This window comes from Sycon ciliatum, chromosome 9 (genome assembly GCF_964019385.1).
Source record: "Sycon ciliatum chromosome 9, ocSycCili1.1, whole genome shotgun sequence".
NCBI lineage: Eukaryota > Metazoa > Porifera > Calcarea > Leucosolenida > Sycettidae > Sycon > Sycon ciliatum.
In genome coordinates, this window is record NC_088651.1 from 19,198,867 (window position 1) to 19,222,360 (window position 23,494).

Genomic DNA, 23,494 nt, shown 5'->3' on the forward strand with positions numbered 1-23,494 from the left:
AGTCTACAGACTACAGTCTACACTGCAGTACTGACGATCTACATGATGTAGCCCTCGAAAGACAAACACTCAAAAGAGTGGCCAGCGCAGGCAGAGGCATGGCATGCCAGCTAGCTAACTAGCTGCTGCACGACAATCGTCATAGCAGCAAGTGCCAAGGACTGAGCGCGAGCGCGCAAACTGTCAGCTTCACGCCTTCAGGTGTCAAGTGAGCCTGGACAACTCAAGCAAGACGCTGCTCCAGGATCAGTTTACGTCCATTCATTTTTTGGGCAGGCCAACGAGAAGAGGAAAGTCCACTCCAGTCCGACGGCACCAGTGTCTTTGCGAATGGCTGGCTTCTCTCGCTTTGTTGCTTATTTTAAAAATGTTAGCCTGCAATCCTGCTTGAGCGCGCAACTACATGTGCCACACTGTACGAGCCGGACTGGAATCAGTTTGTAGGCGGTGAGTTTTCCAGAGTTCAACCCCGGCGCACTCGTTGCTCTTTCCCTCTCAAACTCCTGGTATTGATTGCTCGTGCTTTTGTTCTCCGCTACTGCAAAGCTGACCCACCTTTCGCCCATTGCTGGAACGTGACTTTTCGCGGCTACAGGGGCTATCGTTCGCTGTGCGCAGCGGGAGAAGCATCAGTGGAGTATCGAGTGTGGAGCGACTACCGGATTTACCTCGAAACAAACGTAAGCTGCGCTGCTGACGTCAACGTACATGTACAAGCTGGGATGTGGCAATGTTCACCTCTGGCCTTACGCATTGTGTACGTGTGTGCGCGTATGTACATGTGTGTTTGTGTGTGTCACTCCGTAACGGCCTGCATTTACTTTGTTGGTGCTTCACTTTGTGTTTGGTCCTCAGCCAGTCGTAGTGAGCGCACTGGGTGGTTACTTGTCGCATGTAAAGTTTATGAAGCAGTACGTGTGGGCATGGTCCGTTGTACGGTGTGCATTTCCTCAAAATAGTGCTGCCTTAACCCGGGAATTTTGATATTCGACTTTTTGTATGAACGTGCTTATCTCCCCCAGCCTTTTTTCCGAGCGACCCTGTACTTCGATGTATGTGCGTTCAAATTTCTCCAAAAACGTGATTGCGTGTACGCGTCAAGAACTGTGCCTGTCTGATGACACGACCACCCGTTTTGGTTTTTTCACCATAGACGTAAACGGGAGTCGGAGAACGTAGTGTGATGACGGCCAACAGTCCATTCAGAAAAAAAGATGATATCCTAGCTTTTGGCCATAAATGGGTCAAATTTTGAGTTTTGGTCCCCAATTTTTTCGCAATCCCCCATGGACTGCTCTTCCAATTATGTTTTTGAAGTCCATTTCCCCAAAAAGCAAGCCATAGCAAGAATAGGATTTCGGCCAAGTTTTGCCCCCAAAGCACTGAATTGGGGAAAAGCTATGCAAAGCCAACCCGTGCACTCCACTTGCAGAACAGTACATTTGCGGTTCAAACCCCAGTTGAGGTACCTTTTTTGGACCTATTTTCAAGTTTCGAATCTCGCGGCACTGACAAAATCACCAAACACGGGAGTTCTCCAGGGCCAGGGCTCATCTTTTTCTGAATGGACTGTAATCCTTCTGATAACGCGAATTCCTTGGAGTGGGAACACGAATTTCGTCTTGCTAAACCTCCGCAATATCCCTAAAGACTGTGTCCAAGAAAAAAAGGTTCTGTTCTTGGAGCACTTGTCTTGTTGTCTTTGTCGATTCTGTACTTCCACTGTTGTAGAACTAACTTTAGCACTTTTACGGACATAGAAATCCTCTGAAGTCCAGCGGCCACTGGGCGCTGCTGGCTTTACACATGCAATCTCCATTCGCACTGTGCGGGAACGTTCTGCCACACCAGCACAGTCAACTTTGCGTATAACGACACTCGGTGGGGCATCAGAAAAGTGTCCTTATTCGCGAAGTGTCGTTATACCCCTAGTCTCATTATATGTATTGCAGGTTGATGGGACTTTGCTCTGGGCATGGAAATTCTGCCGTTATTCACGAATTGTCGTTATATCCACTGTCGTTACTAGCGAAGTTGACCGAACACCATTTCCCCGTCCACACATCTCCAGAGTAAAAATGTAACCCTTTCGGGAACTAAGCAAGAAGTAGGGTACACTTTGTGGGTGAAAAGGTGGTAGCTGAAACTACGCGATTAAAAAACAGGTGGGGGGGGGGGACCGGACACGATACGGTCACTACAGTATTGCCCGTACCACTATTGGCCCCAGGTACCTTGTGGATCAATTCAATGTCCTGATTTGGGCTCATAATTTTAAGCGTTATCCCATCGGACTAACTGTTTGATTTCTAAAAAATAGTGAACACGTGAATATGATTGATTCTAGTTGTTCTTGGTCGTTGTGCACGTCTTGTGTTGATTGCTTGTTCAGGTTGCCCTGTGTTCCACGTCTCGCCATTGGATAGACCATGACGACTCTGCTACAGACGAGTGACTTGCCCGAGGTCAAGTCGCTGCTTGAGCGTGTGCTGGATGTAAAGAAGTCATTAGGAATGGTATGTCTTCGGGTTTTTCTTTAGCTATGAATAAAATTATACTCACGCTCATGTCAAGCAACAAACTACAGTTCTGCTAACTGAAATCTGACCCCTGAGCGATGAGGTCACATTCTAGCGGTCTCTATTCCGTAGTGTTACAATCCTGTGTTGGGCCTTCGCGATGTGAGCGCACCACTCAGGGTTTAGATACCAGTACCGAGAACTGTAGTAAAGATTCATTCCAGAACATTTTTTTGTCACATTCGCCAATGGAATCTCGTGACTTGTCTTTTTTCCTGTGTCTTTCCGAATGTTTGGCATGTGCAGTGCTGCTTAATGGAATCTGGTCGTGTGAGTTGAGTGTGCCTCCGGCACTATTTTTGCAGCTCAGTGTTCGCAGGTCTAGTGCTGCGCAATGCCCGGAGCGTACTTGAGTGACGCGAATGGATTTCTTTGAGCAGCACTGTAGATATTAACCCATTGAACGCTGATGACGTCTATAGACGTCATTGAAAATGCCCCCCATGCGCGGGATGACGTCTATAGACGTCATGGGATATATAGTGATTTCCGTCACTATCAGGTGTGTAAAAGCACTGTTAGTCAGTTGGATCATGATCCTGCCTCTTGTACGATAGGTCGTCGGTACGAATCCCGCTTGGTAACACTATGCGTCTTTTTTTCTTCTCTTTTCAGCGATCTTTCAGCTGCAATTGCACACATTTAGCGTATTTCACGCGATTTGAGCAAACTTGCGTCCCCTATTGTGAAGCGCTATTCTTTTCGGGGACTGTATCGATTCTGTCACCCTGTGGTTGATAGTCTTGGCAATCATTTCCAAAATATTTGAGGACCCAGTTGCCAGAACCCTGGAGTTTTAGAGCTTTCTATTTGCCTTGTTTTTAGCATTTTATATGCAGAGTACCATAGGCAAGGCCCAGTAGCGCTGAATGGGTTAAGATAATAAATAAGTGTAGAGATATGTTAAACGTCTCCCAACATGAACAAATAGTGACAACCATGTTGGCTCCAGCTCCAGTTAGCATAATTACAATATTGTATCATCATCAGTTTGTCTTCCGTGAGCAGTGTCATTTCTTCTCTCCCGTAGTTCAAATACTGTAACTCTACAAATTTTCTGCCCATTCAAATTTCGGCCTCCAAGGACTAAAACACATTTCGGCCGAATCAAATTTTCGACCCGTACTGCTGCCGTCTGCCACACTGAACCTTGCAGAAAAATTTCGGTCGCAACAAATTTCCGGCCAAACATGACCGGGCCAAAAATAGCCGAAAATAGATATTGCCTGAATATTTGTTGACTTGCAGTAGTGTCCCTGCGTTCTAATTGTAGTTGTGTTGCTGTCCTCCGGAACCGCCTTACCGGAGTAGTTGTTTCCGGAGGTTTTGCTGTACAGCTCTGGTCTGTACTGACAGGTGACAGCGGATCGATTCCTCGATACCAGTCAGACTCTGACAGCACGTAGCAACATGGTCAGTCCTGGATATACCCGGTCTCAAAAGGAATGGTTGTTTCATCAGGGGCGTCGGAAGGTATTTCAGAGCGATACGGTCAGCCACCTGAAGTACAATTTACTCGTGGAGTTGGGGTGTCTCCTCTAAAAAAATATTCCGAAATTTAGAGCCCAAAAACAAACCTATCATTAACTCACAGTGTACCGTACCTGGGGAAAAGAGTGGTAGGGTCAAAACCGTAGTGAATGTAGCATGTCCGACGGCAATGTTACAAAAGACGAACTAAGGGACCATCGCAAAAGTTCGCAGAAGCCCCCGAAACGAAGACCGTGAGTTTCGGGCCTGACCCCCCCCTCCCTCCCCCCTCAAACGAAACGACAGTCACAACATGGGCTTCATTTTTTCACTTGGATGCTCACACATAATGATTATTATAATATACTACACAAGCATTGTTGTATCAGTGTGTAACAATGTACAGCACTTTATAAATGCAACGATGATATCACCTTGCAGTGGGTGATCTAAGAACGAGAACAGCTAGAGCTATGCAGTTGTATCCTTTGAGCATTACAATGAACGTTGATTGGTGTATATTGCTTTCACATTCAAGCGATCTACGCCGGCTGTGATGGCATGCTAATCCTACAGCTCCTATAATTATGTCGTCAATACTTTTTGAATTGAAGCCCGGTTTGCGATTTTCGCACCGACTCCCTCCCCCCCCCCCCCCCCCAAACGTATGCTCTTCGTTTCAGGGGCTTCTGCGAACTTTTGCGATGGTCCCTAAGCTGTCTGTTATTACCGGTTTTACTGTGCATGGTACCAACGCCTTGTGGTTTGAACGTTTTGGCCACCAATGTTTGTTTTTTCTGCTGAGGGGGTTGTGTGCACACGCTATATCATACACAAGTATGGAAGGCTAGGGTATCTAGGGTATGGCTAGGCTAGGGTATGGCTAGGCTAGGGTATGGCTAGGGTATCTAGGGTATGGCTAGGCTAGGGTATGGCTAGGCTAGGGTATGGCTAGGCTAGGGTATGGCTAGGCTAGGGTATGGCTAGGCTAGGGTATGGCTAGGCTAGGGTATGGCTAGGCTAGGGTATGGCTAGGCTAGGGTATGGCTAGGCTAGGGTATGGCTAGGCTAGGGTATGGCTAGGCTAGGGTATGGCTAGGCTAGGGTATGGCTGGGCTAGGGTATGGCTGGGCTAGGGTATGGCTGGGCTAGGGTATGGCTGGGCTAGGGTATGGCTAGGCTAGGGTATGGCTGGGCTAGGGTATGGCTGGGCTAGGGTATGGCTGGGCTAGGGTATGGCTGGGCTAGGGTATGGCTGGGCTAGGGTATGGCTGGGCTAGGGTATGGCTAGGCTAGGGTATGGCTAGGCTAGGGTATGGCTAGGCTAGGGTATGGCTAGGCTAGGGTATGGCTAGGCTAGGGTATGGCTAGGCTAGGGTATGGCTAGGCTAGGGTATGGCTAGGCTAGGGTATGGCTAGGCTAGGGTATGGCTAGGCTAGGGTATGGCTAGGCTAGGGTATGGCTAGGCTAGGGTATGGCTAGGCTAGGGTATGGCTAGGCTAGGGTATGGCTAGGCTAGGGTATGGCTAGGCTAGGGTATGGCTAGGGTAGGGTATGGCTAGGGTAGGGTATGGCTAGGGTAGGGTATGGCTAGGGTAGGGTATGGCTAGGCTAGGGTATGGCTAGGGTAGGGTATGGCTAGGGTAGGGTGTGGCTAGGGTAGGGTATGGCTAGGCTAGGGTATGGCTAGGCTAGGGTATGGCTAGGCTAGGGTATGGCTAGGCTAGGGCGTGGCTAGGCTAGGGCGTGGCTAGGCTAGGGTATGGCTAGGCTAGGGTATGGCTAGGCTAGGGTATGGCTAGGGTAGGGTATGGCTAGGCTAGGGTATGGCTAGGGTAGGGTATGGCTAGGCTAGGGTATGGCTAGGCTAGGGTATGGCTAGGCTAGGGCATGGCTAGGCTAGGGCATGGCTAGGGTAGGGCATGGCTAGGGTAGGGCATGGCTAGGCTAGGGTATGGCTAGGGTAGGGTATGGCTAGGGTAGGGTATGGCTAGGGTAGGGTATGGCTAGGCTAGGGTATGGCTAGGCTAGGGTATGGCTAGGCTAGGGTATGGCTAGGGTAGGGTATGGCTAGGGTAGGGTATGGCTAGGGTAGGGTATGGCTAGGCTAGGGTATGGCTAGGCTAGGGTATGGCTAGGGTAGGGTATGGCTAGGCTAGGGTATGGCTAGGGTAGGGTATGGCTAGGCTAGGGTATGGCTAGGGTAGGGTATGGCTAGGCTAGGGTATGGCTAGGCTAGGGTGTGGCTAGGGTAGGGTATGGCTAGGGTAGGGTATGGCTAGGGTAGGGTATGGCTAGGCTAGGGTATGGCTAGGCTAGGGTATGGCTAGGGTAGGGTATGGCTAGGCTAGGGTATGGCTAGGCTAGGGTATGGCTAGGGTAGGGTATGGCTAGGGTAGGGTATGGCTAGGGTAGGGTATGGCTAGGGTAGGGTATGGCTAGGGTAGGGTATGGCCGGACCAATTAAAAACTGCTTACGGCGGTCCTGCATTTCCCCTGTAGTCTGACTTTCTCTCTCTCTCTCTCTTTCTCTCTCTATCTCTCTTTCTCTCTATATCTCTCTCTCTCTATCTCTCTCTCTCTATCTCTCTCTCTCTCTATCTATCTCTCTCTATCTATCTATCTCTCTCTATCTATCCATCTCTCTCTCTCCCCCTCTCTTCTCTTTCTCTCTCTCTCTCTCTCTCTCTCTCTCTCTCTCTCTCTCTCTCTCTCTCTCTCTCTCTCTCTCTCTCTCTCTCTCTCTCTCTCTCTCTCTTTCCGGCCCCGTTCTGTTCCCGATCTGCAGACTTCCCAGCTGCATCGTCTTATTCTGCTGGTCAAGCTGAAGCACCGGAAGCAGCAGCCCCAGCCCGCATCCCAGCCGAGCAGAGCGGGCACGAGACAATCGGATTACTTTGCTAGAAGTCCCGCTGCTGGAGGTTCCATGGACCCCAGTCGCAGAAATATAATAGGTACGCTGTTCGTGATTTATATCAAATTGTCCCATTAACCCTTTGACGGCTGCAGGGTAGGGCCACCAGGGCCGAGTCCTGGTGGGGTTGGCATATTTTCTCTTTTCAGGCAGTTCACTTCCCCACTTGACCCTAAATTTGAAGATTGGTTTTCTGATGATTGCCTATGGGCATGAAACTATTCGTTACAACGGATGATGCGTGGTGCTCTGTGAAGTGTGTAAGATAGCTCTATTCAAATGATTATTGAGCACTCTACCTAGCCGGAAGACTCTCATAAATTTGAAGTTCTCAAAATCCTTTAAAAATTCTACCCATGCGTTGTTCTCAAACTGTGTGCACCGTAGCTCATTTTGATGGTCACACGAAGCACTGGCGTGATGGTCGTCGTGGCGATACGCTGACCGGCAGCATAGTTCACTATCCGGACTATGTGCTCTGCGTGTTGGAGGTAAGCACCGAACAATGGTAGAAGTGTATGATCGATATAACATACCCTGCTGCCCAATACATTGTATCTGGTAGCTTTCGGTAACACCCGTCGGGGTGAAACAGAAAACGTTTTTTCTCGAGAAGCTATCCTAACTCCGTCTTGCTCGGTCCGCAAGCATTCATTAGCTGCTGAAAGATTCAATTTCTCGATACTTAATCTTTCTGACAATAAGCCCACAGCCACTGAAGCCAGTACAGCCAGGGGCATTGCTGTCATGGCATCAGCAGTTTTACTCGAAGAGCACCCTACGTTTTTGGTAAAATAATAAGGAACGGCAATCTGTTTCCTCTGAGACAGAAATGCGATAATACTCATAAAAAGGACACACTTCAGGCTCTTTACGATCATCAAGTTTTTGGTTTCACAAGTACACTTTCAAGCCTTCTTATCAGGCAAAGGAACAGGAACGTTGAAATAAGTACAGTAAGGAGGTGGTAAAACAGCGCAAAGAAGAAGATAGCTAAACAGTAATCTACGACGGAAATACTTGCGCTAGGGTTACAGTGGCTGTGACCACTGACCAGGCCAGTGCATACACTAAATGTAGCCAGAGCACCACTGGCGCACCAACATCTTGTACTTGCACAGGCCTTCCAGATCACAGCAACATCCAGTGCAATTTGCAGCTGCCCACTAACATCATATACTGCGCGGGCACAGCCACCCTGGGTGAGAAAGACACTGTAGCGGCAACTGTTTCAAAGGCAGAGGCTGCCCCGTCTGGTGTGGCGGCGCATACACACCAAATCTCTATTTATCCGCACTCTGAAGGTGTTGATTCAGCGCTCCACTCTGACCAGCTTGAACATGATCAATAAGCTTATTGTGCAATGACGTACAGTCAACTTCGCCAATAACGACTGCGGATATAACGACAATTCGCGAATAACGACATAATTTTCATGCCCAGAGCAAAGTCTCATCCAACTGTGACACATATAATGAGACTTCGGGTATAACGACACGTCGCGAATAAGGACACTTTTCTGATGCCCCGCCGAGTGTCGTTAAACGCGAAGTTGACTGTAGTCAGTTTTTTCACCAATGCCCGACCTAGGTATGGCTGGGTTGAGCAGTGAGTCCCTGGTTGTAATAGGTCTTTCATTTGACCCGACGAGACCACACGACGCTTGCAGACGACAGCACGAACAGTTTTCTAGCTATGCTCCTCACTAGCAGGTTGTGTTACTCTTGAAAAGTCTTGTTTCGTTCCATAAAGGTGATGGGGACTCACCAGAGGAGAAGTTGTGGCAACAATGAATTATGAACAGTGCATTATTGATCCTAGCGTACTCGTGTGCATTACTCGTACCTTCCAAATTTGGCAAGCGCAGCTTGGCTTATGGAATCCTAGTGCTGCAAGTTGTATGTTTGGTTTGTATGCTTTGTTTTGTGTTTCAGTGCACAGGCGAAACCCTGCGCATGGCAATGGTGGACATTCTGGAAGATGAGAAGAAGTAAGTTGTATATTAGGATTTGGAGACTCTCATTGCTTCCTTTTAGGGGAAATGTGGCCTATAACGAGAGCTTGGAAGCTCAGGGCCTTACGCTATGCTTTTTTTTGCCTTGATGACCTAGGCAAAATAAAGCATAGGGATGTTATAAATTTTTCATTTCTCCTATTTTATTTTAAGACATAACCTGGGATTCGAACCCGCAATATCGCCTGCATGCATCCCCGATACACTTCGCATACATACTAATTCTTCCAAGTTACTTCACGTTATGATCTTGCATTTGAAAGCCCTATTTGAATATTGTGGCCAGCTGTTTGTGGCCAGCCGTCTCTGTTGGTACGGTACGGGACAGGTACGGTCGAGGGTAATACGACACCGTCTACCACGATTTTCGATTGATTCTGGATTAGCTGCCTCATGGTAACCAGTCCTGGTGATTTCCTAGATAGGACATCACGGAACCCAGCATGCCCCAGCATACATACTATGCTGTTCCCATAGTAATTGTGACACGTGACTCAAAACTTTGTGTCGCGTCCGAGGAAGATGAACATATTGTCGCACTCAAAACAAACGCACCGAAGGCCTTTCGTCTCAAAAGTAATATATAGTTGTCGTTCTCCTGGCGGCTTGCCTCTTGTCTTCACGAATTTTATTTTCCTCGTTGTGGAGTACGCCTGGACAAAGGAACTGGCAAGCGAATCGTTTTGGTCGCATTGAAAATTGCAAGTGCACAAGAGGATCGGCGGAGCATTTTGTGTTCGCACTTTCAGCAGAGCAGTAGCTGCTGCTGCGATAAAGTTGTTACTTTCGCCATTGGTTTCAGGCAGCAGAAAGATCTGGCCGAAAGCGATGGCGATACGTCCATGACCACCACGTCCTGGGTTGATATCCAAGAAAGACCGTCCAAGGTCCATTTTTAGCCAAGAGCTGTCGTATCCAAGAAATGAAAAACGCCAACAGCAAGCTTTGGCCAAACAATATCTTCCAGGCAGTAATTTACGGGCCTAGCGCCTGCTGCCTCGTCTTCCTCCTCTGCATGACCAGGTTTGGGGCGAAATGAACGCACGGGGCGTGAAGAAACATTCCAAAGGCAAAACATTCAAAATGAGAACCAATGGCGTTTCCAAAGAAGCGCCGCGCCGCGTGGCTACGAGAAACCCACATGAAATCCCCAAACGAAAACGGCCATTCGGTCGGGTATTCGATGGCGAATCGAAAATACACTCCCTCAATCCCCGCCGATCTCTGATACTCTCCGCCTATTCCCTCAAACTTGACCAATTCGGAAAGAAATCCATCGCCATTACGATCGTGCATACTCCACATACATTCAGAAATGCTCACGCAGCACTTCTTTTCATCGCGTGTGCGCGACCGATGCTTCCACGACAACTCTGGGACAGGTAACCAATCAGACTCATTCAGAGTGCGATGTCCTAGATAGGACATCTCCCCGACTGGTAACAGAGCCAAACCAAACGAATATAGCCAAGCTAATAAAGGGTGTATAGAAGACGACACCAAAATCATCATGGTTCGTGTGAGAGCGGGTTAGACTGAGGTTTCGGCTTCTGCAGGAAATATATGACACTTACTGACTGGCAAATTCAACAGCTGGTGATCAGCAATGAAACGGTCGCATACGCGTTGTGTGCAGGTCACAGTCCTTGCTGATCACAGTGCTACTGCTACTGCTACTGCTGCTGCTATCTTCACTGTCTGCATGTCAGAGAGGTTCAGATGCACGTTATCTCCGGCATGATGCGCAATTTCACGTCACATTGGGCAAAAAAACTCCAAATTTCGACGCGAGCTGCAGGTGACTCGCGTTGTTTATCGACGCGCGAGCCAAATATTGCGAGCTGAACTTTCGTCGCGTCGCGTCAGAAATAACGTGCATCTTAACCTCTCTAATACCCCTGCCTCACCTCATCCGCTCTTCTTGCCGTGGGACAGCTCAACTGCCTTCGGGTTAGCAAGTGGCACACTTCATCTGTCTTGATGATTCCCCGTCGGGAATTCCCTCCTGAATCCCCTGTGGGAGCAATGTGATCCTCTCGGGTGCGTCTAAAGAGCAGGACAAACGGGCAAGTTCAGCAAAAAAAAGGCAAAAGAGGGAATATGGTAGACCTAGCTTGCCGGACACAGAAACCAGAGGGAGATAGAAGGACAGAAACCAACGGATAATGTGGCAACATCTTCTGACGGTGTTTGTGGGTACAAAACCTGCCGAACAAAACCCTAATCTGCTGTGTATTATTATTATAAGCACTATCGCGATGTAAGCGGGGATGCCTACTTCACTTGTGCCATTCAGGATGATGATAAAGAGAAGACAAACAGATAGCTCAGAATCTTGAGGAACAATGCCGTAGAGCAGAATAGCTGTGATCGATTGGATGCACTACAGAAAGGTGAAAATTATTAGTTCATTGATAATAGCTGGCGAGTTGTCTCGTCATTTTTGAATATTCGGTCTGGAGTGGTTTGAACAGTTTGAACAGTCTGCAGCGTATGCAAATCCTAATATGGCATACAGCATACTTGAAAAGAATAATGAAAGAAAATGGTACGGAGACTAGGACAAACATGGACAACTAATGAGCAGGCGCTGCACAGAGACGCAGCATTGATGGTGGGGCATTGATGGCTCTGCCGACCTGAGGCCTCGGCATCACGGCCAAAAACACGCATACTAAAAGCTAGAAGCCGCATGGTAATGAAGAGTATAGGGTATAATGCATCCTCTCCAGTTGGATTCTTTGTATGAATCAGACTCTTTAGGCTGCTCTGATAAATTCTTACAACAGTATACTGTTGTGTTGCCCAGATCGATTCTGCATTAGCTGCCCCATGGCAACAGAGCCAAACCATGCGAATTTAGCCAAGCTAATAAATGATGCACAGAATAGAACACCAAAAAATCATGGTTCGTGTGAGACTGGGTTGGACTGAGCTTTCGGCTTCTGTAGGAGAGCTATCACGCTCAAAGATCGAGGTGTAAATGCAACTCCTAGAGCGGTGGAAGGTGAGATCAAAGAGACCGACCAAAAACGTAGAGAGACCGAAAATCATAGCGGTGCATCAATGTTTCCCTCAAGCCAGGCCACGAGTTGCAACATGGCTATAGGTCACAGCACGGCTGGAAAATTCCTTCCGCTTCCAAGCAAGACTTCAACCAAGTATGCACTGTTTCTCATTCATGGTCTCGGACCATCCCACTATGCCTATGCCTACCTGCATAAAAAGACCAAGAAACATTGAGTGCCCAATAGTCGTACCTTTTGCAATCAACTAGAAAAGAGAGTGTGAGCCAAGTTGTGTGCGTGCAGCACCACTTTCCACTGTCCTGAAATGCGATCAGCTTGAGGAAAGTTCTCAATACCTCCTGTTTTTTTGTATATTAGCCTCTAACTATTTCCAGTTATATACTATTGTGGAGTGGGTGCCACAAAAACCATTTCGGTGTAGTTTTGTATTTCAATCTTCTCAATCACTATTACGAACATTCTGAATTATAATACATGCCCTCGCACTGTGTGTTTCTGCTCTGTTTGCGACTACAGGCAGGAGTTCTGCACTGCAGCCAAAATGCTCAGCTACGGCTCGGGAATATCCTCTTTTTGCTTCTGCATTATGTCGCGCTACGTGGCCCGTTTCCTTTGCAAGAGAAGTAGTTGAACTGTGCAATCATCATGGTGGTGAAGTTGCACAGGGTGGTCCGGGTTTGGGGGAGTAATAATGTGTAGGAAGCAATCAATCGTAATTGTAACAGGCAGCACACTAGCAGCTCCAGTCGACACTACAAATCAAACTCACTCCTTCTGGACTAACATAGAACTGAGGGGAAACCCTTGTCAAGGCCAGCTTCATATGTCAGAATAAATGCAGGGAGTCATATTCGACTCCCTGCTGTGTTCAGAGTACGGTGTGGGACGTAGAATAAGGATGTGTAAGTGTGTTCCTAAAGGTGGATAGTGTGTAGAGTAATAGTTGTCCGTTATGCATGGATAATAATAAGTAATTCGGGGATCACCATACAGAGCATGCAGAAAGAGTGTAATTATGTGATCGGAAGGCCAACGGGAATGGGAGAAGCAGTCTCTAAGACCATTCCCGTCACAGTAATGCACAGCATGTACAGCATTGCTCAATGAAATCCGGTCGCGCGAGTCCACCATGTTGCAGCCTAGTGAGTAGTGTTCGCAGGTCTAGGGCCGCGCAGCCTCCGACGCGTACTTAAGTGACTCAGTGACTCGAATGATCATAGGTGGCCTAAAACAATAGTAGCTCTTAGTTTCAGGACTATTGGACAAAACATAGTGAATGCTTAGTGTACACAGGGCACCCAGTATATACTCTTGAGAGTGCTTTCAGTGTTGATTGAACGAGAACTGGTTTGGGCAAGGCATGACCGAGTGGATCATTCACCTTGTTTGACCTTGTCCCCTGAATCTGTCCAACTAGCCCCTACTATTAGCTAATCTGTGGGTGCACATCCAGTGCATTTGCAGATTTGCGTGCTTCTCTTGCGACGGGCGTATACATGGTACATGGTACTATTAGCTATTCGAATGTTTCACCTAACTTATTACCAGATGCGTTTAACCCCTTATGCTTCATTTGGGGTACATCTGAACTGTGTTTATCATTATTATCATTATTATTATTATAGGCCTTGACCGTGCACGATGTCGTGGGCGCACATGAAATGCCGTCTGTTCAAGGACTGGACGAGCCGTGTTATGCCCAAGCTTCAGACCAATGTCATGGAGGACATCTCGGAGGATCCACTGTCACGCACAGTAAGAATGCTTGCACTATAGTGCGGCGTTTTCAAAAGCCCAGACCTCTGGGTTTCTTTTTAAACCGTTAGGCCAGCATCTATACCACAAAAATCTGTGACGACTTTGTGCATAAAATTTCCAAATTTGGGCGTTCGTTATCCAATCGCTTAGACATTTATATGAGAAAATTTGCGGGAGCTGCCTGAGCAATATTCCGAAGAAATTTCTCAAAGGCTCAAACCAAATTTTAATTCCTCAAAAAATCTAGAGGTCTATACTTTTGAAACGCACAATTAGTCCCAGGGCCGGCGCCACTGGTACGGCTGGTTCGGCCATGGCCGTACCAGTTTTCAACAATTCCAGTGTTCATGAGCTGCTCAGTGCGCACTTGATTATCTGGAAGTACCAGTAATAAGCTATCCTCATACACTCCTTCCTCTATCTCCTCGACTGTTCTTGTCCAGAGAAGTCTACTCCGCTAGCTGCCATATCTGTTGCTAGAGGAAAGTGCAGCTGAAAAAAAAGACAATGCATAGAGGTAGAGATGTATCCTCCCAGGTTTTTGAAATTGGGCATGTGGAAATAATCGGTCCTGTAGCCGACCTGGGGCCGTACCACCCCCCAGGAGCTGGCTCTGGGCCCGAGTCCTAACACGAATCTATTCTCGTGGGAAATCCCCTTCAGTTTGTGGTACGGTAGTCGCATTTCCCCGACTATAAGGCGCGTCTTTTACACTTAACTTCCAAGGGCAAAGAAGAGAGATGAGACTCGCAATCGAGTGTGACATCCTGCTGGTGTGAATATACGTTGGCTCAGACCTGAAAGTGGGGCAGCGACATGTAATCGAGTGACTTTCAGTGAAATGCGGTAGTTTTAACACGAATTTTTTTCTTGCGGGAAATCCCCTTGAAGTCCCGTTGCAGTTTGGAGGAAAGTAAAACAAACGTTCTTCACATGATTTCGTTTAGACCTCGTTATCAACTGACAACCACAGTAGTTAATCATCTGCCTAAGACTGTCCTATCAGCCATCTTAGGGCTGGGACAATGCTTAAACATAGACACCTCTCTACCTGCCTTTCTAACTCGCGCTTGTGCACATAACCACACGTACATGTACGCACACGTACATGTACGCACACATTCACTCACTCACTCACTCATGCACACGCACACACGCACACACACATACACACACGTACACGCATACACATGCACGCACGCTCTCTCTTTTCTCTCTCTCTCTCACTCACTCTCTCACTCACTCTCACTCTCTCTGTCGCTTACTCTCTCTGTCGCTTACTCTCTCTCTCTCTCTCTCTCTCTCTCTCTCTCTCTCTCCCTCACTCTCACTCACTCTCTCTCGCTCGCTCACTCTCTCTCTCACTCACTCTCTCTCTGTCGCTCACTAACCCTCACTCACTCTCTCTCTCTCCACATTCTCTCTTTCCCCTCTCTAATCTCCCTCTTCTTCACAGCTACCTATGCTGATTGAATGCTGCCTAAAGTTGACCACTACATTGGCTACGTTCTCCAAGGTGGACTTGTCTCAGCACGTGGATCGGCTACGCGAGAACTTCTCCCATCTGATGATCCCCAAAGGTACAGTGAGTCGAAAAGAGCAGTGCTATCTTTTTATAGTAAAGAAAAAGGACCATGAAACTACAAGTTACGCTATAATGTCCACTAGCACCACCAGTTACTAAACAATCAGCTCATGCAATAACATTGCAGAACATTGACCAACGGTGCTGACGTTCTACAACTAACTGGCTAACAGCTCTAGCACATCTTGGGTATACTATAAAATTTATCCTTGGCTCTCTATCAGAGTCCATTCGTGCTATTTTTTATTTTTTATTTATACACTCCTGGCTCGCCGTATTAAAGGGTGCCTATAGTGCGAATGAGATGAAGGTTGGTAACCAACCACGGCTAACTAAATACTACATTTAAAAAATGAGAGGGAAAAGAGAAGAGGAAGAAAAGAATGAGAGGTGACATTTCCCCAAAGAAACCCGTATGTATATCACCAAGAGTACATAACCCCGAAGTGTTTGCAACTCCAGCTATGGAGTCTGCAACGGCAGAACTTCCCATCACTTGACGGACCCGTGTACATTATTTGCACCCTGTACATGACAGATACAGGGTGGTACGCAACCCTGCATTCGGTTTAATTATCTTGTGTGTCACTTTTCGGTGTTTGCGAAGCGTAACCTTTAGAACCATGTCGCGTGATGTGAAGTTCTGCACGTGTATGTATGCGCAGCGGGCATGTTTGTCCATTTGGTTGATTACATGCGCATGTATCTGTGCACACGCATGTTTGTCCATGCGTGTGTTAGTTTTGATCCTTGTGCATTTGTATGTGTATGTGGGTATTTGTGTGTGTAATTGTGTGTATGTATGTGCGTGTGCATATGTGTGTGTGTGTGTGTGGGTGCGTACGTGTGTTATGTGGGTCACAACCTCGGTGTCTGTGTCTCTCCATATAGAGCATTTTGATTATCTGATCTCTGAAGATGGCATCAGCTCAATAGCACAGTTTCTGGAGCGGTACAGGAGTAGACATGAGATTCCGGACGAGAATGGTAAGCTTCATTCAAGGTACTGTACAACTGGAAAATTTCGGTGGAGAGTAATTTTCGGTAACTTCAGTACAGGTAATTTCTACCTAAAATAAAACACGCAACCTAAAATTCAACATGCCTCTGCCACACAGTGTGCAGAATGCATTTTTGGATCTGAACAAAAAACTGGTTTACCGAAATTTCGCTATACCGAACCGTTGATTTGGGAAATACCGAAAATATTACACCTGCGAAAAATTCCTGGTTTTTACCGTAGATGGACAAGTTTAGCGCGAAGAAAGAGGGAGAGAAAAAGACTAATACTAGCATAACAAAGAATAGGGAAACTGTAGTGGTAGATTTTTCTTGTGACCAGACGACGCTTGCAGACACCAGCACGAGCACTGCACCAGTCACACTCCACAACAATTAATTGAAACTGTAGTGTTGGCAGGCTGTGCCGTGATGGGTCATGTCTCACACTGGTATCTCTTTGCCTTCTTCCTCCCTCCCCTCCCCCACTCTAGCCAGTGCAGGCTGTCGTAATAAAACGACTCATCCGTGTTCCTTTCCCGTGCATGGTACATGCATGTTGCGACGGCACAATGACAGCTGTCGCAAATCACACTGAGTATTACACATGTTTTTTGGTGATTCCTGGTTAGCTGCTAGCTTTTCCCTACTCGAAGATGTTGCCGCCGCGAAATCTGGGGGTTTGTGTTCGTCCTGGCGAAAACCGTGTTTTGATCCGTTGAGGGAGACGAGAGATACAGTGCGAAGACGTACGATCTGTCCGAGAATCGGCGAAGAAGAAAGCTTCGCAGACGACCCGTAGTGGTTGGGAACAGAATGGAACATATACCAGTCGATGCCTGTCATGGTAGGGATGATTGCTACGAAGTTTTAGCCCCATGCTCCCCAGCGCTTTTTAGCGCCCGACGATAATTACCAAATTTCATCGATTTTCCATGTGGATCAAAGCATAGTCTCCTCAATCTTCTCTAGTCGAGCTGAGTCTGGACGCTACAATGTCGAGACGCGAAAAGAGAACATGCATGAACACACAGGAGCATCACATGCAGCTGCATTCTGCCTTGACAAAGCTGAGAACAACACCAGCACCACGCATTTGGAAGACATTTCGAAGAAGACGAAGAACTACATATCTGCGTTCAAAAAAGCCTCTGTACTGTGCAATATGCATGCGTGCATGCGCGAAGCACGGGGTCCGCGGATCAACTTCGTTCAAAAATCATTGTGCCACACGGGTTGTATGATTTGTGTGCGATCATGGTCTTTCTTCTTGACAAACAAAAGTGAAGTTTTTCGATCTTCAAATCGCCATAGCGTCCTTCTCATGACTCTAAATCAGCTGAAACTTTGCAGGAGGAATGATAATGCCATGCTGAGTCGATTGGTACCATTTTCGAAGGGTTTCCTTGAAAAATAAAAATTAGCCTGCACTGGCTACCCACTCTTCTTTGTTATGGTAGTATCTTTTTTGTCTTGTTGTCCAGTGTCATTTCTTTTGTCCTCTTCCCCTGATTATTAGTAGGGCTGTGTTTGCTAGTAAAAAAAATAAAAAAATATTCTCTCCCTCTTTATTCTTAAAAGTGAAATTCCACCTCCGCCACATCTTGCGCTCTCTGGCCGACCATCAACCTAGCAACACGGCTCCAAGTTGTAGATACTGAAAATAATTAATATTTCCTCCCTGCAGCGCTGTTTCCAGCTGTATGGTCTCAACAGTGAACGTTTACGATAATGAATAGCTGGAACTGATTTGAAAGCGCAGTTTTAAGCACAGAATGAAATGAAGGTAATAGGCATGCTACGTGCCAGAGAAGGTGCAAAATGACACTGATACGCGCCATTAGAGTACTGTGCACTCTAGTAGCAAGAATTACATTCACACCGGGGGCAGGGGCAACTGCAGTTGTATCTCGGGACGAATACCCTTGTGCTGTCAATCTTTTTTCTGCACCTTGTCCTCACCCACTTACTGAGGTGTGGTGAGCCCATAGCTGGGATCATTTCCAAGTCCACCCATAGTTTGCGGATTTCAGGTGGTGTCTGCCGTTGGGCGGTTCTATAGCCAATTGAGTCATCCTTCAAGGATTCCTTTTGAGTCTCTCTCCCCTCTCCCAAGGGGAGACCCACGTGACCAGTTTAGGCAGTGATCAAGTACTTGTACAAGACTACTGAAGTAGTAAGTACAAGAGTACTGTGGACATCATTGACGGAAAGCCACTTTTACGGGCAAAGAATGGATCCAATTGTAACATACGGAGCAGAGAGCGATGCAATGAAGCAACTCGAGAAGTTAGAAGAACACAAGTTAAATACGAAATCAAGAGAGGTGAATGGAACGCAAAGAAGAGAAGGAACTGAAATAAAAAACTCATAAAATTTTAAAATTTCACGGTTCGCGTGAGACTCGGCTGGAAGCCGGGTTTTCCGCATCCGTAGGAACGCCACCACCCTTCAAGGATCAAGGCGCAGATGCAGCTCCTAAAGCGGTGGGAGGTGAGTAGATCAGCTCACCACCAAGTGGTCAAAGACCGAAAATCCCATTCACTGCATCCATGTTTTCCTCGTGCCAGGCCACGAGTTCCCAATTAACTGTGGGTCGCAGCACGGCTGGAAAAAATCCTTCCGCTTCCAAGCAGGACTTGAACCTGGTACCCTCTGTTTCTCAATCATGGTCTTAGACCATCCCACTATGCCTGCCTGCATAGTGGGATAAACAAATAATAAATAAAAGAAGGAAAAGAGGGAAAAGCAAAAAAAGGAAACTCAATGGAAAAACGTAATGGCAATATGATGTCAAAACTGTCTGTTCCCTGGTGTAAGTCATGATAGCAGGGCTGCTACACCTGGCACTCGCACAGAATTCAGTTAACACAGCTGAACTGGACAGCGGCCAAAACCATGCCTAGCATAGCTGCCAGTGCCTTTACACACCCTTAGGCAGGTTACTGCCAAAAAGGAGGGAGAAGGAGATGCTGCATCTGGGTGCCCTACCACGATGGAACACGATATTCCATGGCGATCCACAAGATCCGCAGCAAGCGATTTAGAAAACGTGTCTCCTCCACTCCACACATACCGTTGGTTGCAAATACCAGGGGCGTAAAATTGCCTCGATCGAAGGTTGGCTTGGGGTGAGTAATCCGCACATCAAAAAAGGCATCTTGCTGCCTCGTCCAGAACCCCCGAGCCCTAATGTCCACGCTGGCTTCAGCACTGCAGTTACCGGTGCGGCCGACCTGTAACTCTTCCCCTCAAAAGGCAGAAGGCAGGGCTCCGTCTGGGGATACTTCCCGCATGGCGAATGCAAGCAAGTCCCGGAGCTCGTTGTGTCTCGCAATTGGGCGCAATCACACCGGGAAATGGCACAATGCGGAGCAGATCCATCCACCTCCCCTGGAGACCCTGGGTTAATGCTGCATGAGCTGCGTGTGGCTCAGCCTTGGCCCCATGCGCCAGCTTCTTCACCTCCGCGGTCCACTCGGATACTCGCTGTCGCATACGCTCGGCAACCGCCCCTGACTCACCGACAAATGATCCCAACTACTTGGCCACAGCACCCGTTACAATGCGTATGCCAGTGCCGGAGAAAATGCGGTGCGCTTCCTCGACCTCCTCCGGCTTGACGAGAAGTGTCTGTCATGACTGGTGTTGTAACCATACTGCTCACCCTGGACTTGGATATCATCCCACCACCTACGCAGGCAAACCAACTGCCCTGCCGCGCCAGAATCATCTGCGTACCAAATCTGCCGTATCGAGGCGTGGGCCACTTGGAGGTCACCCCAGCATGTGTGCATGGGTAACTGTCCTGGCCGTCCTATTCCGATATACTCAGTGTGCCCAGTCAGAATCATCTGCACACCAAATCTGCCATATTGGGGTGTGGGCAATTTGAAGGGTAAACTGGTCACCCCGGTATTTTTGCTTGGGTGTCTTGGCCGTCCTATTCCGATGCACTCAGTGCGGTGTAGACCCGGTGTGTGCTGGAGGTTGATTCGCATGACTTCGGCAGTCCCGGGACTGCCGAAGTTATGTGAATCAACCTCCAGTACAATAGGCCAGGTAACTAGTCCTAGTCCTGATCTGTGGCATTTAGATCTTATCTTCATCTTTGGCATTCAGATCTTGTCTGCCGTCTGCCATTGCAGGGGCATCGGAACCGGTGCCGTACCAATAATTTTATCCTGTGATTTCTGAAGCAAGGACATACTGGCTAGTTGGGCCCAATTTTCCCAAAACCTCTCTCGGGGGGGGGGGGGGGGGAGGAGGGCACCAGGGACCCACGACTTTTCATGGTCATAGCGATGTAGAATACCTTCCGACGTCCCTGAATGTTTGCCATAAGGCTGTACTCACACTACTTGAAAAACCGCATACAAGTGACTTATGTGTGAATGTTGCCACGGTGACGGTTGCGAAAATGAAAAAAGCCCTTGAAAGCCGCTTGAAAGGTTTCAGCGGAAACGGAACCCTCTTCTACGAGGTTTTTTGCTTTCAAGCCGTTTGGAAAGCTGTGAGGTCAGGAGGCCGGAGTACTATTGTACGTTGAAAGGCTCCAGAATATTTTTCATGCTGCGTTGTTTCCTCGTGCGTGGTCGTACTGCTCCTGTACATATACTTGTAGTTTCCTTTTTTGCCTGTCATTTCTGAATTCTGTGGTGTTTTTTTCCGAGTATTTTCCGTCTTCTTTCTTCCAGTAGCTTCCCGTTGTTTTGATTGCCGTTTCTGTCGCATTTCTTTTGTACCATTGTTTTGTACCGACATCATGCCTCGCGTAGTGTTTTCTGACGACTTGGAGAAGAAGCTCATCGAGCTATGGAGAGAAGCCTCTCCATCCGTCGACGTCGACGATGTGCTACTTCTTCGCGAGGCAAGGCGAATGAACTCCACGATCCAAGCAAGATATAACTGTTTCTATTTTTCTCATGAACTGAAAATTTCAAATAAGTTGATCGAGCGCAAAAAAATTGAAGGAACGCAGCCTCGGGATTTGCAAAACTACCACATGACAATCATGTTTCTCCATAGTAATTTGCTGACAAAATGTTTCAAGTCGTCACTGGAGTGCAGTGTGCTTGGAAAGGCTTTTTCAAGTACTTTTGTCTAGTTTTGAACGCGACATTCGCGTCAAACTTTCAAGTAGTGTGAGTACAGCCTAAAAGAACATTAAAGTTTGTGGATGTACAGCACTGCTACTAATGAAATCCGATGAAGTTAGAGTTTGCGCCCTGCACCAGTTTACATCCAAGTCTAGGGCTTCACAGCATCCGGCATGGCATGGCATGGCATGGCATGGCATGGCATGGCATCCGGCATGGCATGGCATCCGGCATGGCATGGCATCCGGCATGGCATGGCATGGCATGGCATGGCATGACATGGCATGGCATGGCATTGGCTCGATCGGATTGTATGGAGCAGTGCTGTACATGCTGTGGGTTTTCAGATTTGCGTTCGTCTCTTGCAAACGAGGTACATGCAGATATAATGTTTGTGTGTGTGTGTGCGTGTGTGTCCACGCGTGTGCGTGTGTGCATGTGTGTGCATGCGTGTGTGTGTGTGTGTGTGTGTGTGTGTGAACGCGGGCGTGTCCATGTGTGTGTGTGTGCCCGTTTTTGTACATGTACATGTATGTGTGTGCCTTCTTTCATGGGTGCCTTGTGCATGGGCGTGCGTGCGTGTGCTTTGCATTGTTTCTCAAAGAGCAAACGTGGCCGGTTCCCGCTCTGATCAGGCCTCCCCAGAAGAACGCTCACTAATGTCACTGTAAGTCACTGACGACTAGCCATACCCGGTGGTCCCAGACTGGCAATTTCCCCAAGTCGTTGCACACACCAGCATACGTGTACATGCATCATTGACTGTGTTGGCAAATTGGCATGTATATGTACATGACCTGAAGCAGCCACGGACGTGACAACAATATTGACGGAGGATGAGGATCGGCAGACCACGGACGATGAGGGTACTGGCAGTGATGGAGAGCAGGACGAGGATGTTGAGGCCAACAGTGGACAGATGCAAGGTGTATTGGAAGCTGTTTTCATTCGCAAACATAACCCCAACCTATGCATCCAGAAAGAAAATGTCACTAAACTTAGACTTTTCTCTTAGCATTCACACACACGCACATACAAGCACCTACATACCCATGCGCGTACACTTCATCCTCTCTGAGTCTCACATTGTTATTATTTCTCACCTCCCCACCTCTGTACTTAGTTTCACACTTCACCTTCTTTTTCTCCTATTTTCTTTCACATACTGCATTTCGTACTCTTCCACGTATATATCGTTGTTCATTCCTAGATTTCAGTATTGAGACGTATTTCCCCTGATGAATGTCTCTAGAAAACGTGTTCGGAAACTTTTTATCCAACTTTTTCTATCCATCTTTTATTTTTGTTCATGACTACGTCCAATGTCCGCTTCGCTGATTCTGCTTATTGCCTTATTAAAGTTATTGTCTTCGCGCCGCATAGCATCATTCACTGTGTGGTGTAGGAGAGAACTAAATTGCACAGCCTATCACACCAGCCTGTCAGCCAAGCATAGCTGCTGCTGCTGCTCTATACACTAGTCTAGCATCCTGCATTGCATCCATGTGCTTGTACCTGAGCCAACACTGTTTTTTTTAAATATTTTTTTCACATGATCCTTGAGCACATGTAATTGATTGTCATCTGTAGATTTTTGATATGCGCGTCTAATTGATCTACATCATGTTTATAGATGGTTATCTTCATGAACATGTTTTAGGAATGGATGATGAGGTGTAAGATGTACACTGAGGCACTTACTCTTCCTGTAGAGGATTCTTTCCTGATAAAAAGATGTTCAAAAGGTTGAGGGGTTGAAAAAATATTTTAAATTTATTTCATCACACCCCATCTGAGAAATACATGCTTGGTGCTGTCAGTGTACATCTTGTGCCCGAAAAATGCCTGCCATTGTAGTGAGTTGGAATGTTGCGTTGTTGGCCGTTCTCTGTGAATATGCGGCCGTTCTCTGTGAATATGCTCTGGTATGATGGTGGCTGATGTGGGGATATTCAAATGTAAAGTGCCACTATGTTGCCTCGTTTACACGGATCAATATTTTCGAGCACTGTGGCAGCAAATATCCCACACGATTTGCACCCGGAC

The 23,494-nt window shown here is 47.4% G+C and overlaps 1 protein-coding gene across 3 annotated transcripts; it reads left to right on the forward strand.

Moving 5' to 3' along the window:
• Positions 1-249: 249 nt before the first annotated feature.
• LOC135825368 (testis-expressed protein 47-like) lies at positions 250-23,148 on the forward strand. Of its 3 annotated transcripts, none has more exons than XM_065338104.1 (11): positions 250-506; positions 596-680; positions 2,393-2,516; positions 6,839-7,004; positions 7,352-7,455; positions 8,899-8,954; positions 12,524-12,569; positions 13,664-13,762; positions 15,222-15,345; positions 16,242-16,337; positions 22,053-23,148. In XM_065338104.1, the coding sequence occupies exons 3-11, from the start codon at positions 2,430-2,432 to the stop codon at positions 22,106-22,108; spliced, it is 834 nt and encodes a 277-aa protein (XP_065194176.1). In that variant the 5' UTR covers positions 250-506; positions 596-680; positions 2,393-2,429; the 3' UTR covers positions 22,109-23,148. The 3 variants fall into 3 exon arrangements, with proteins under 3 accessions (XP_065194176.1, XP_065194175.1, XP_065194177.1); XM_065338103.1 differs by having other exon boundaries at positions 250-447; positions 547-680; XM_065338105.1 differs by having other exon boundaries at positions 250-447.
• Positions 23,149-23,494: the final 346 nt, after the last annotated feature.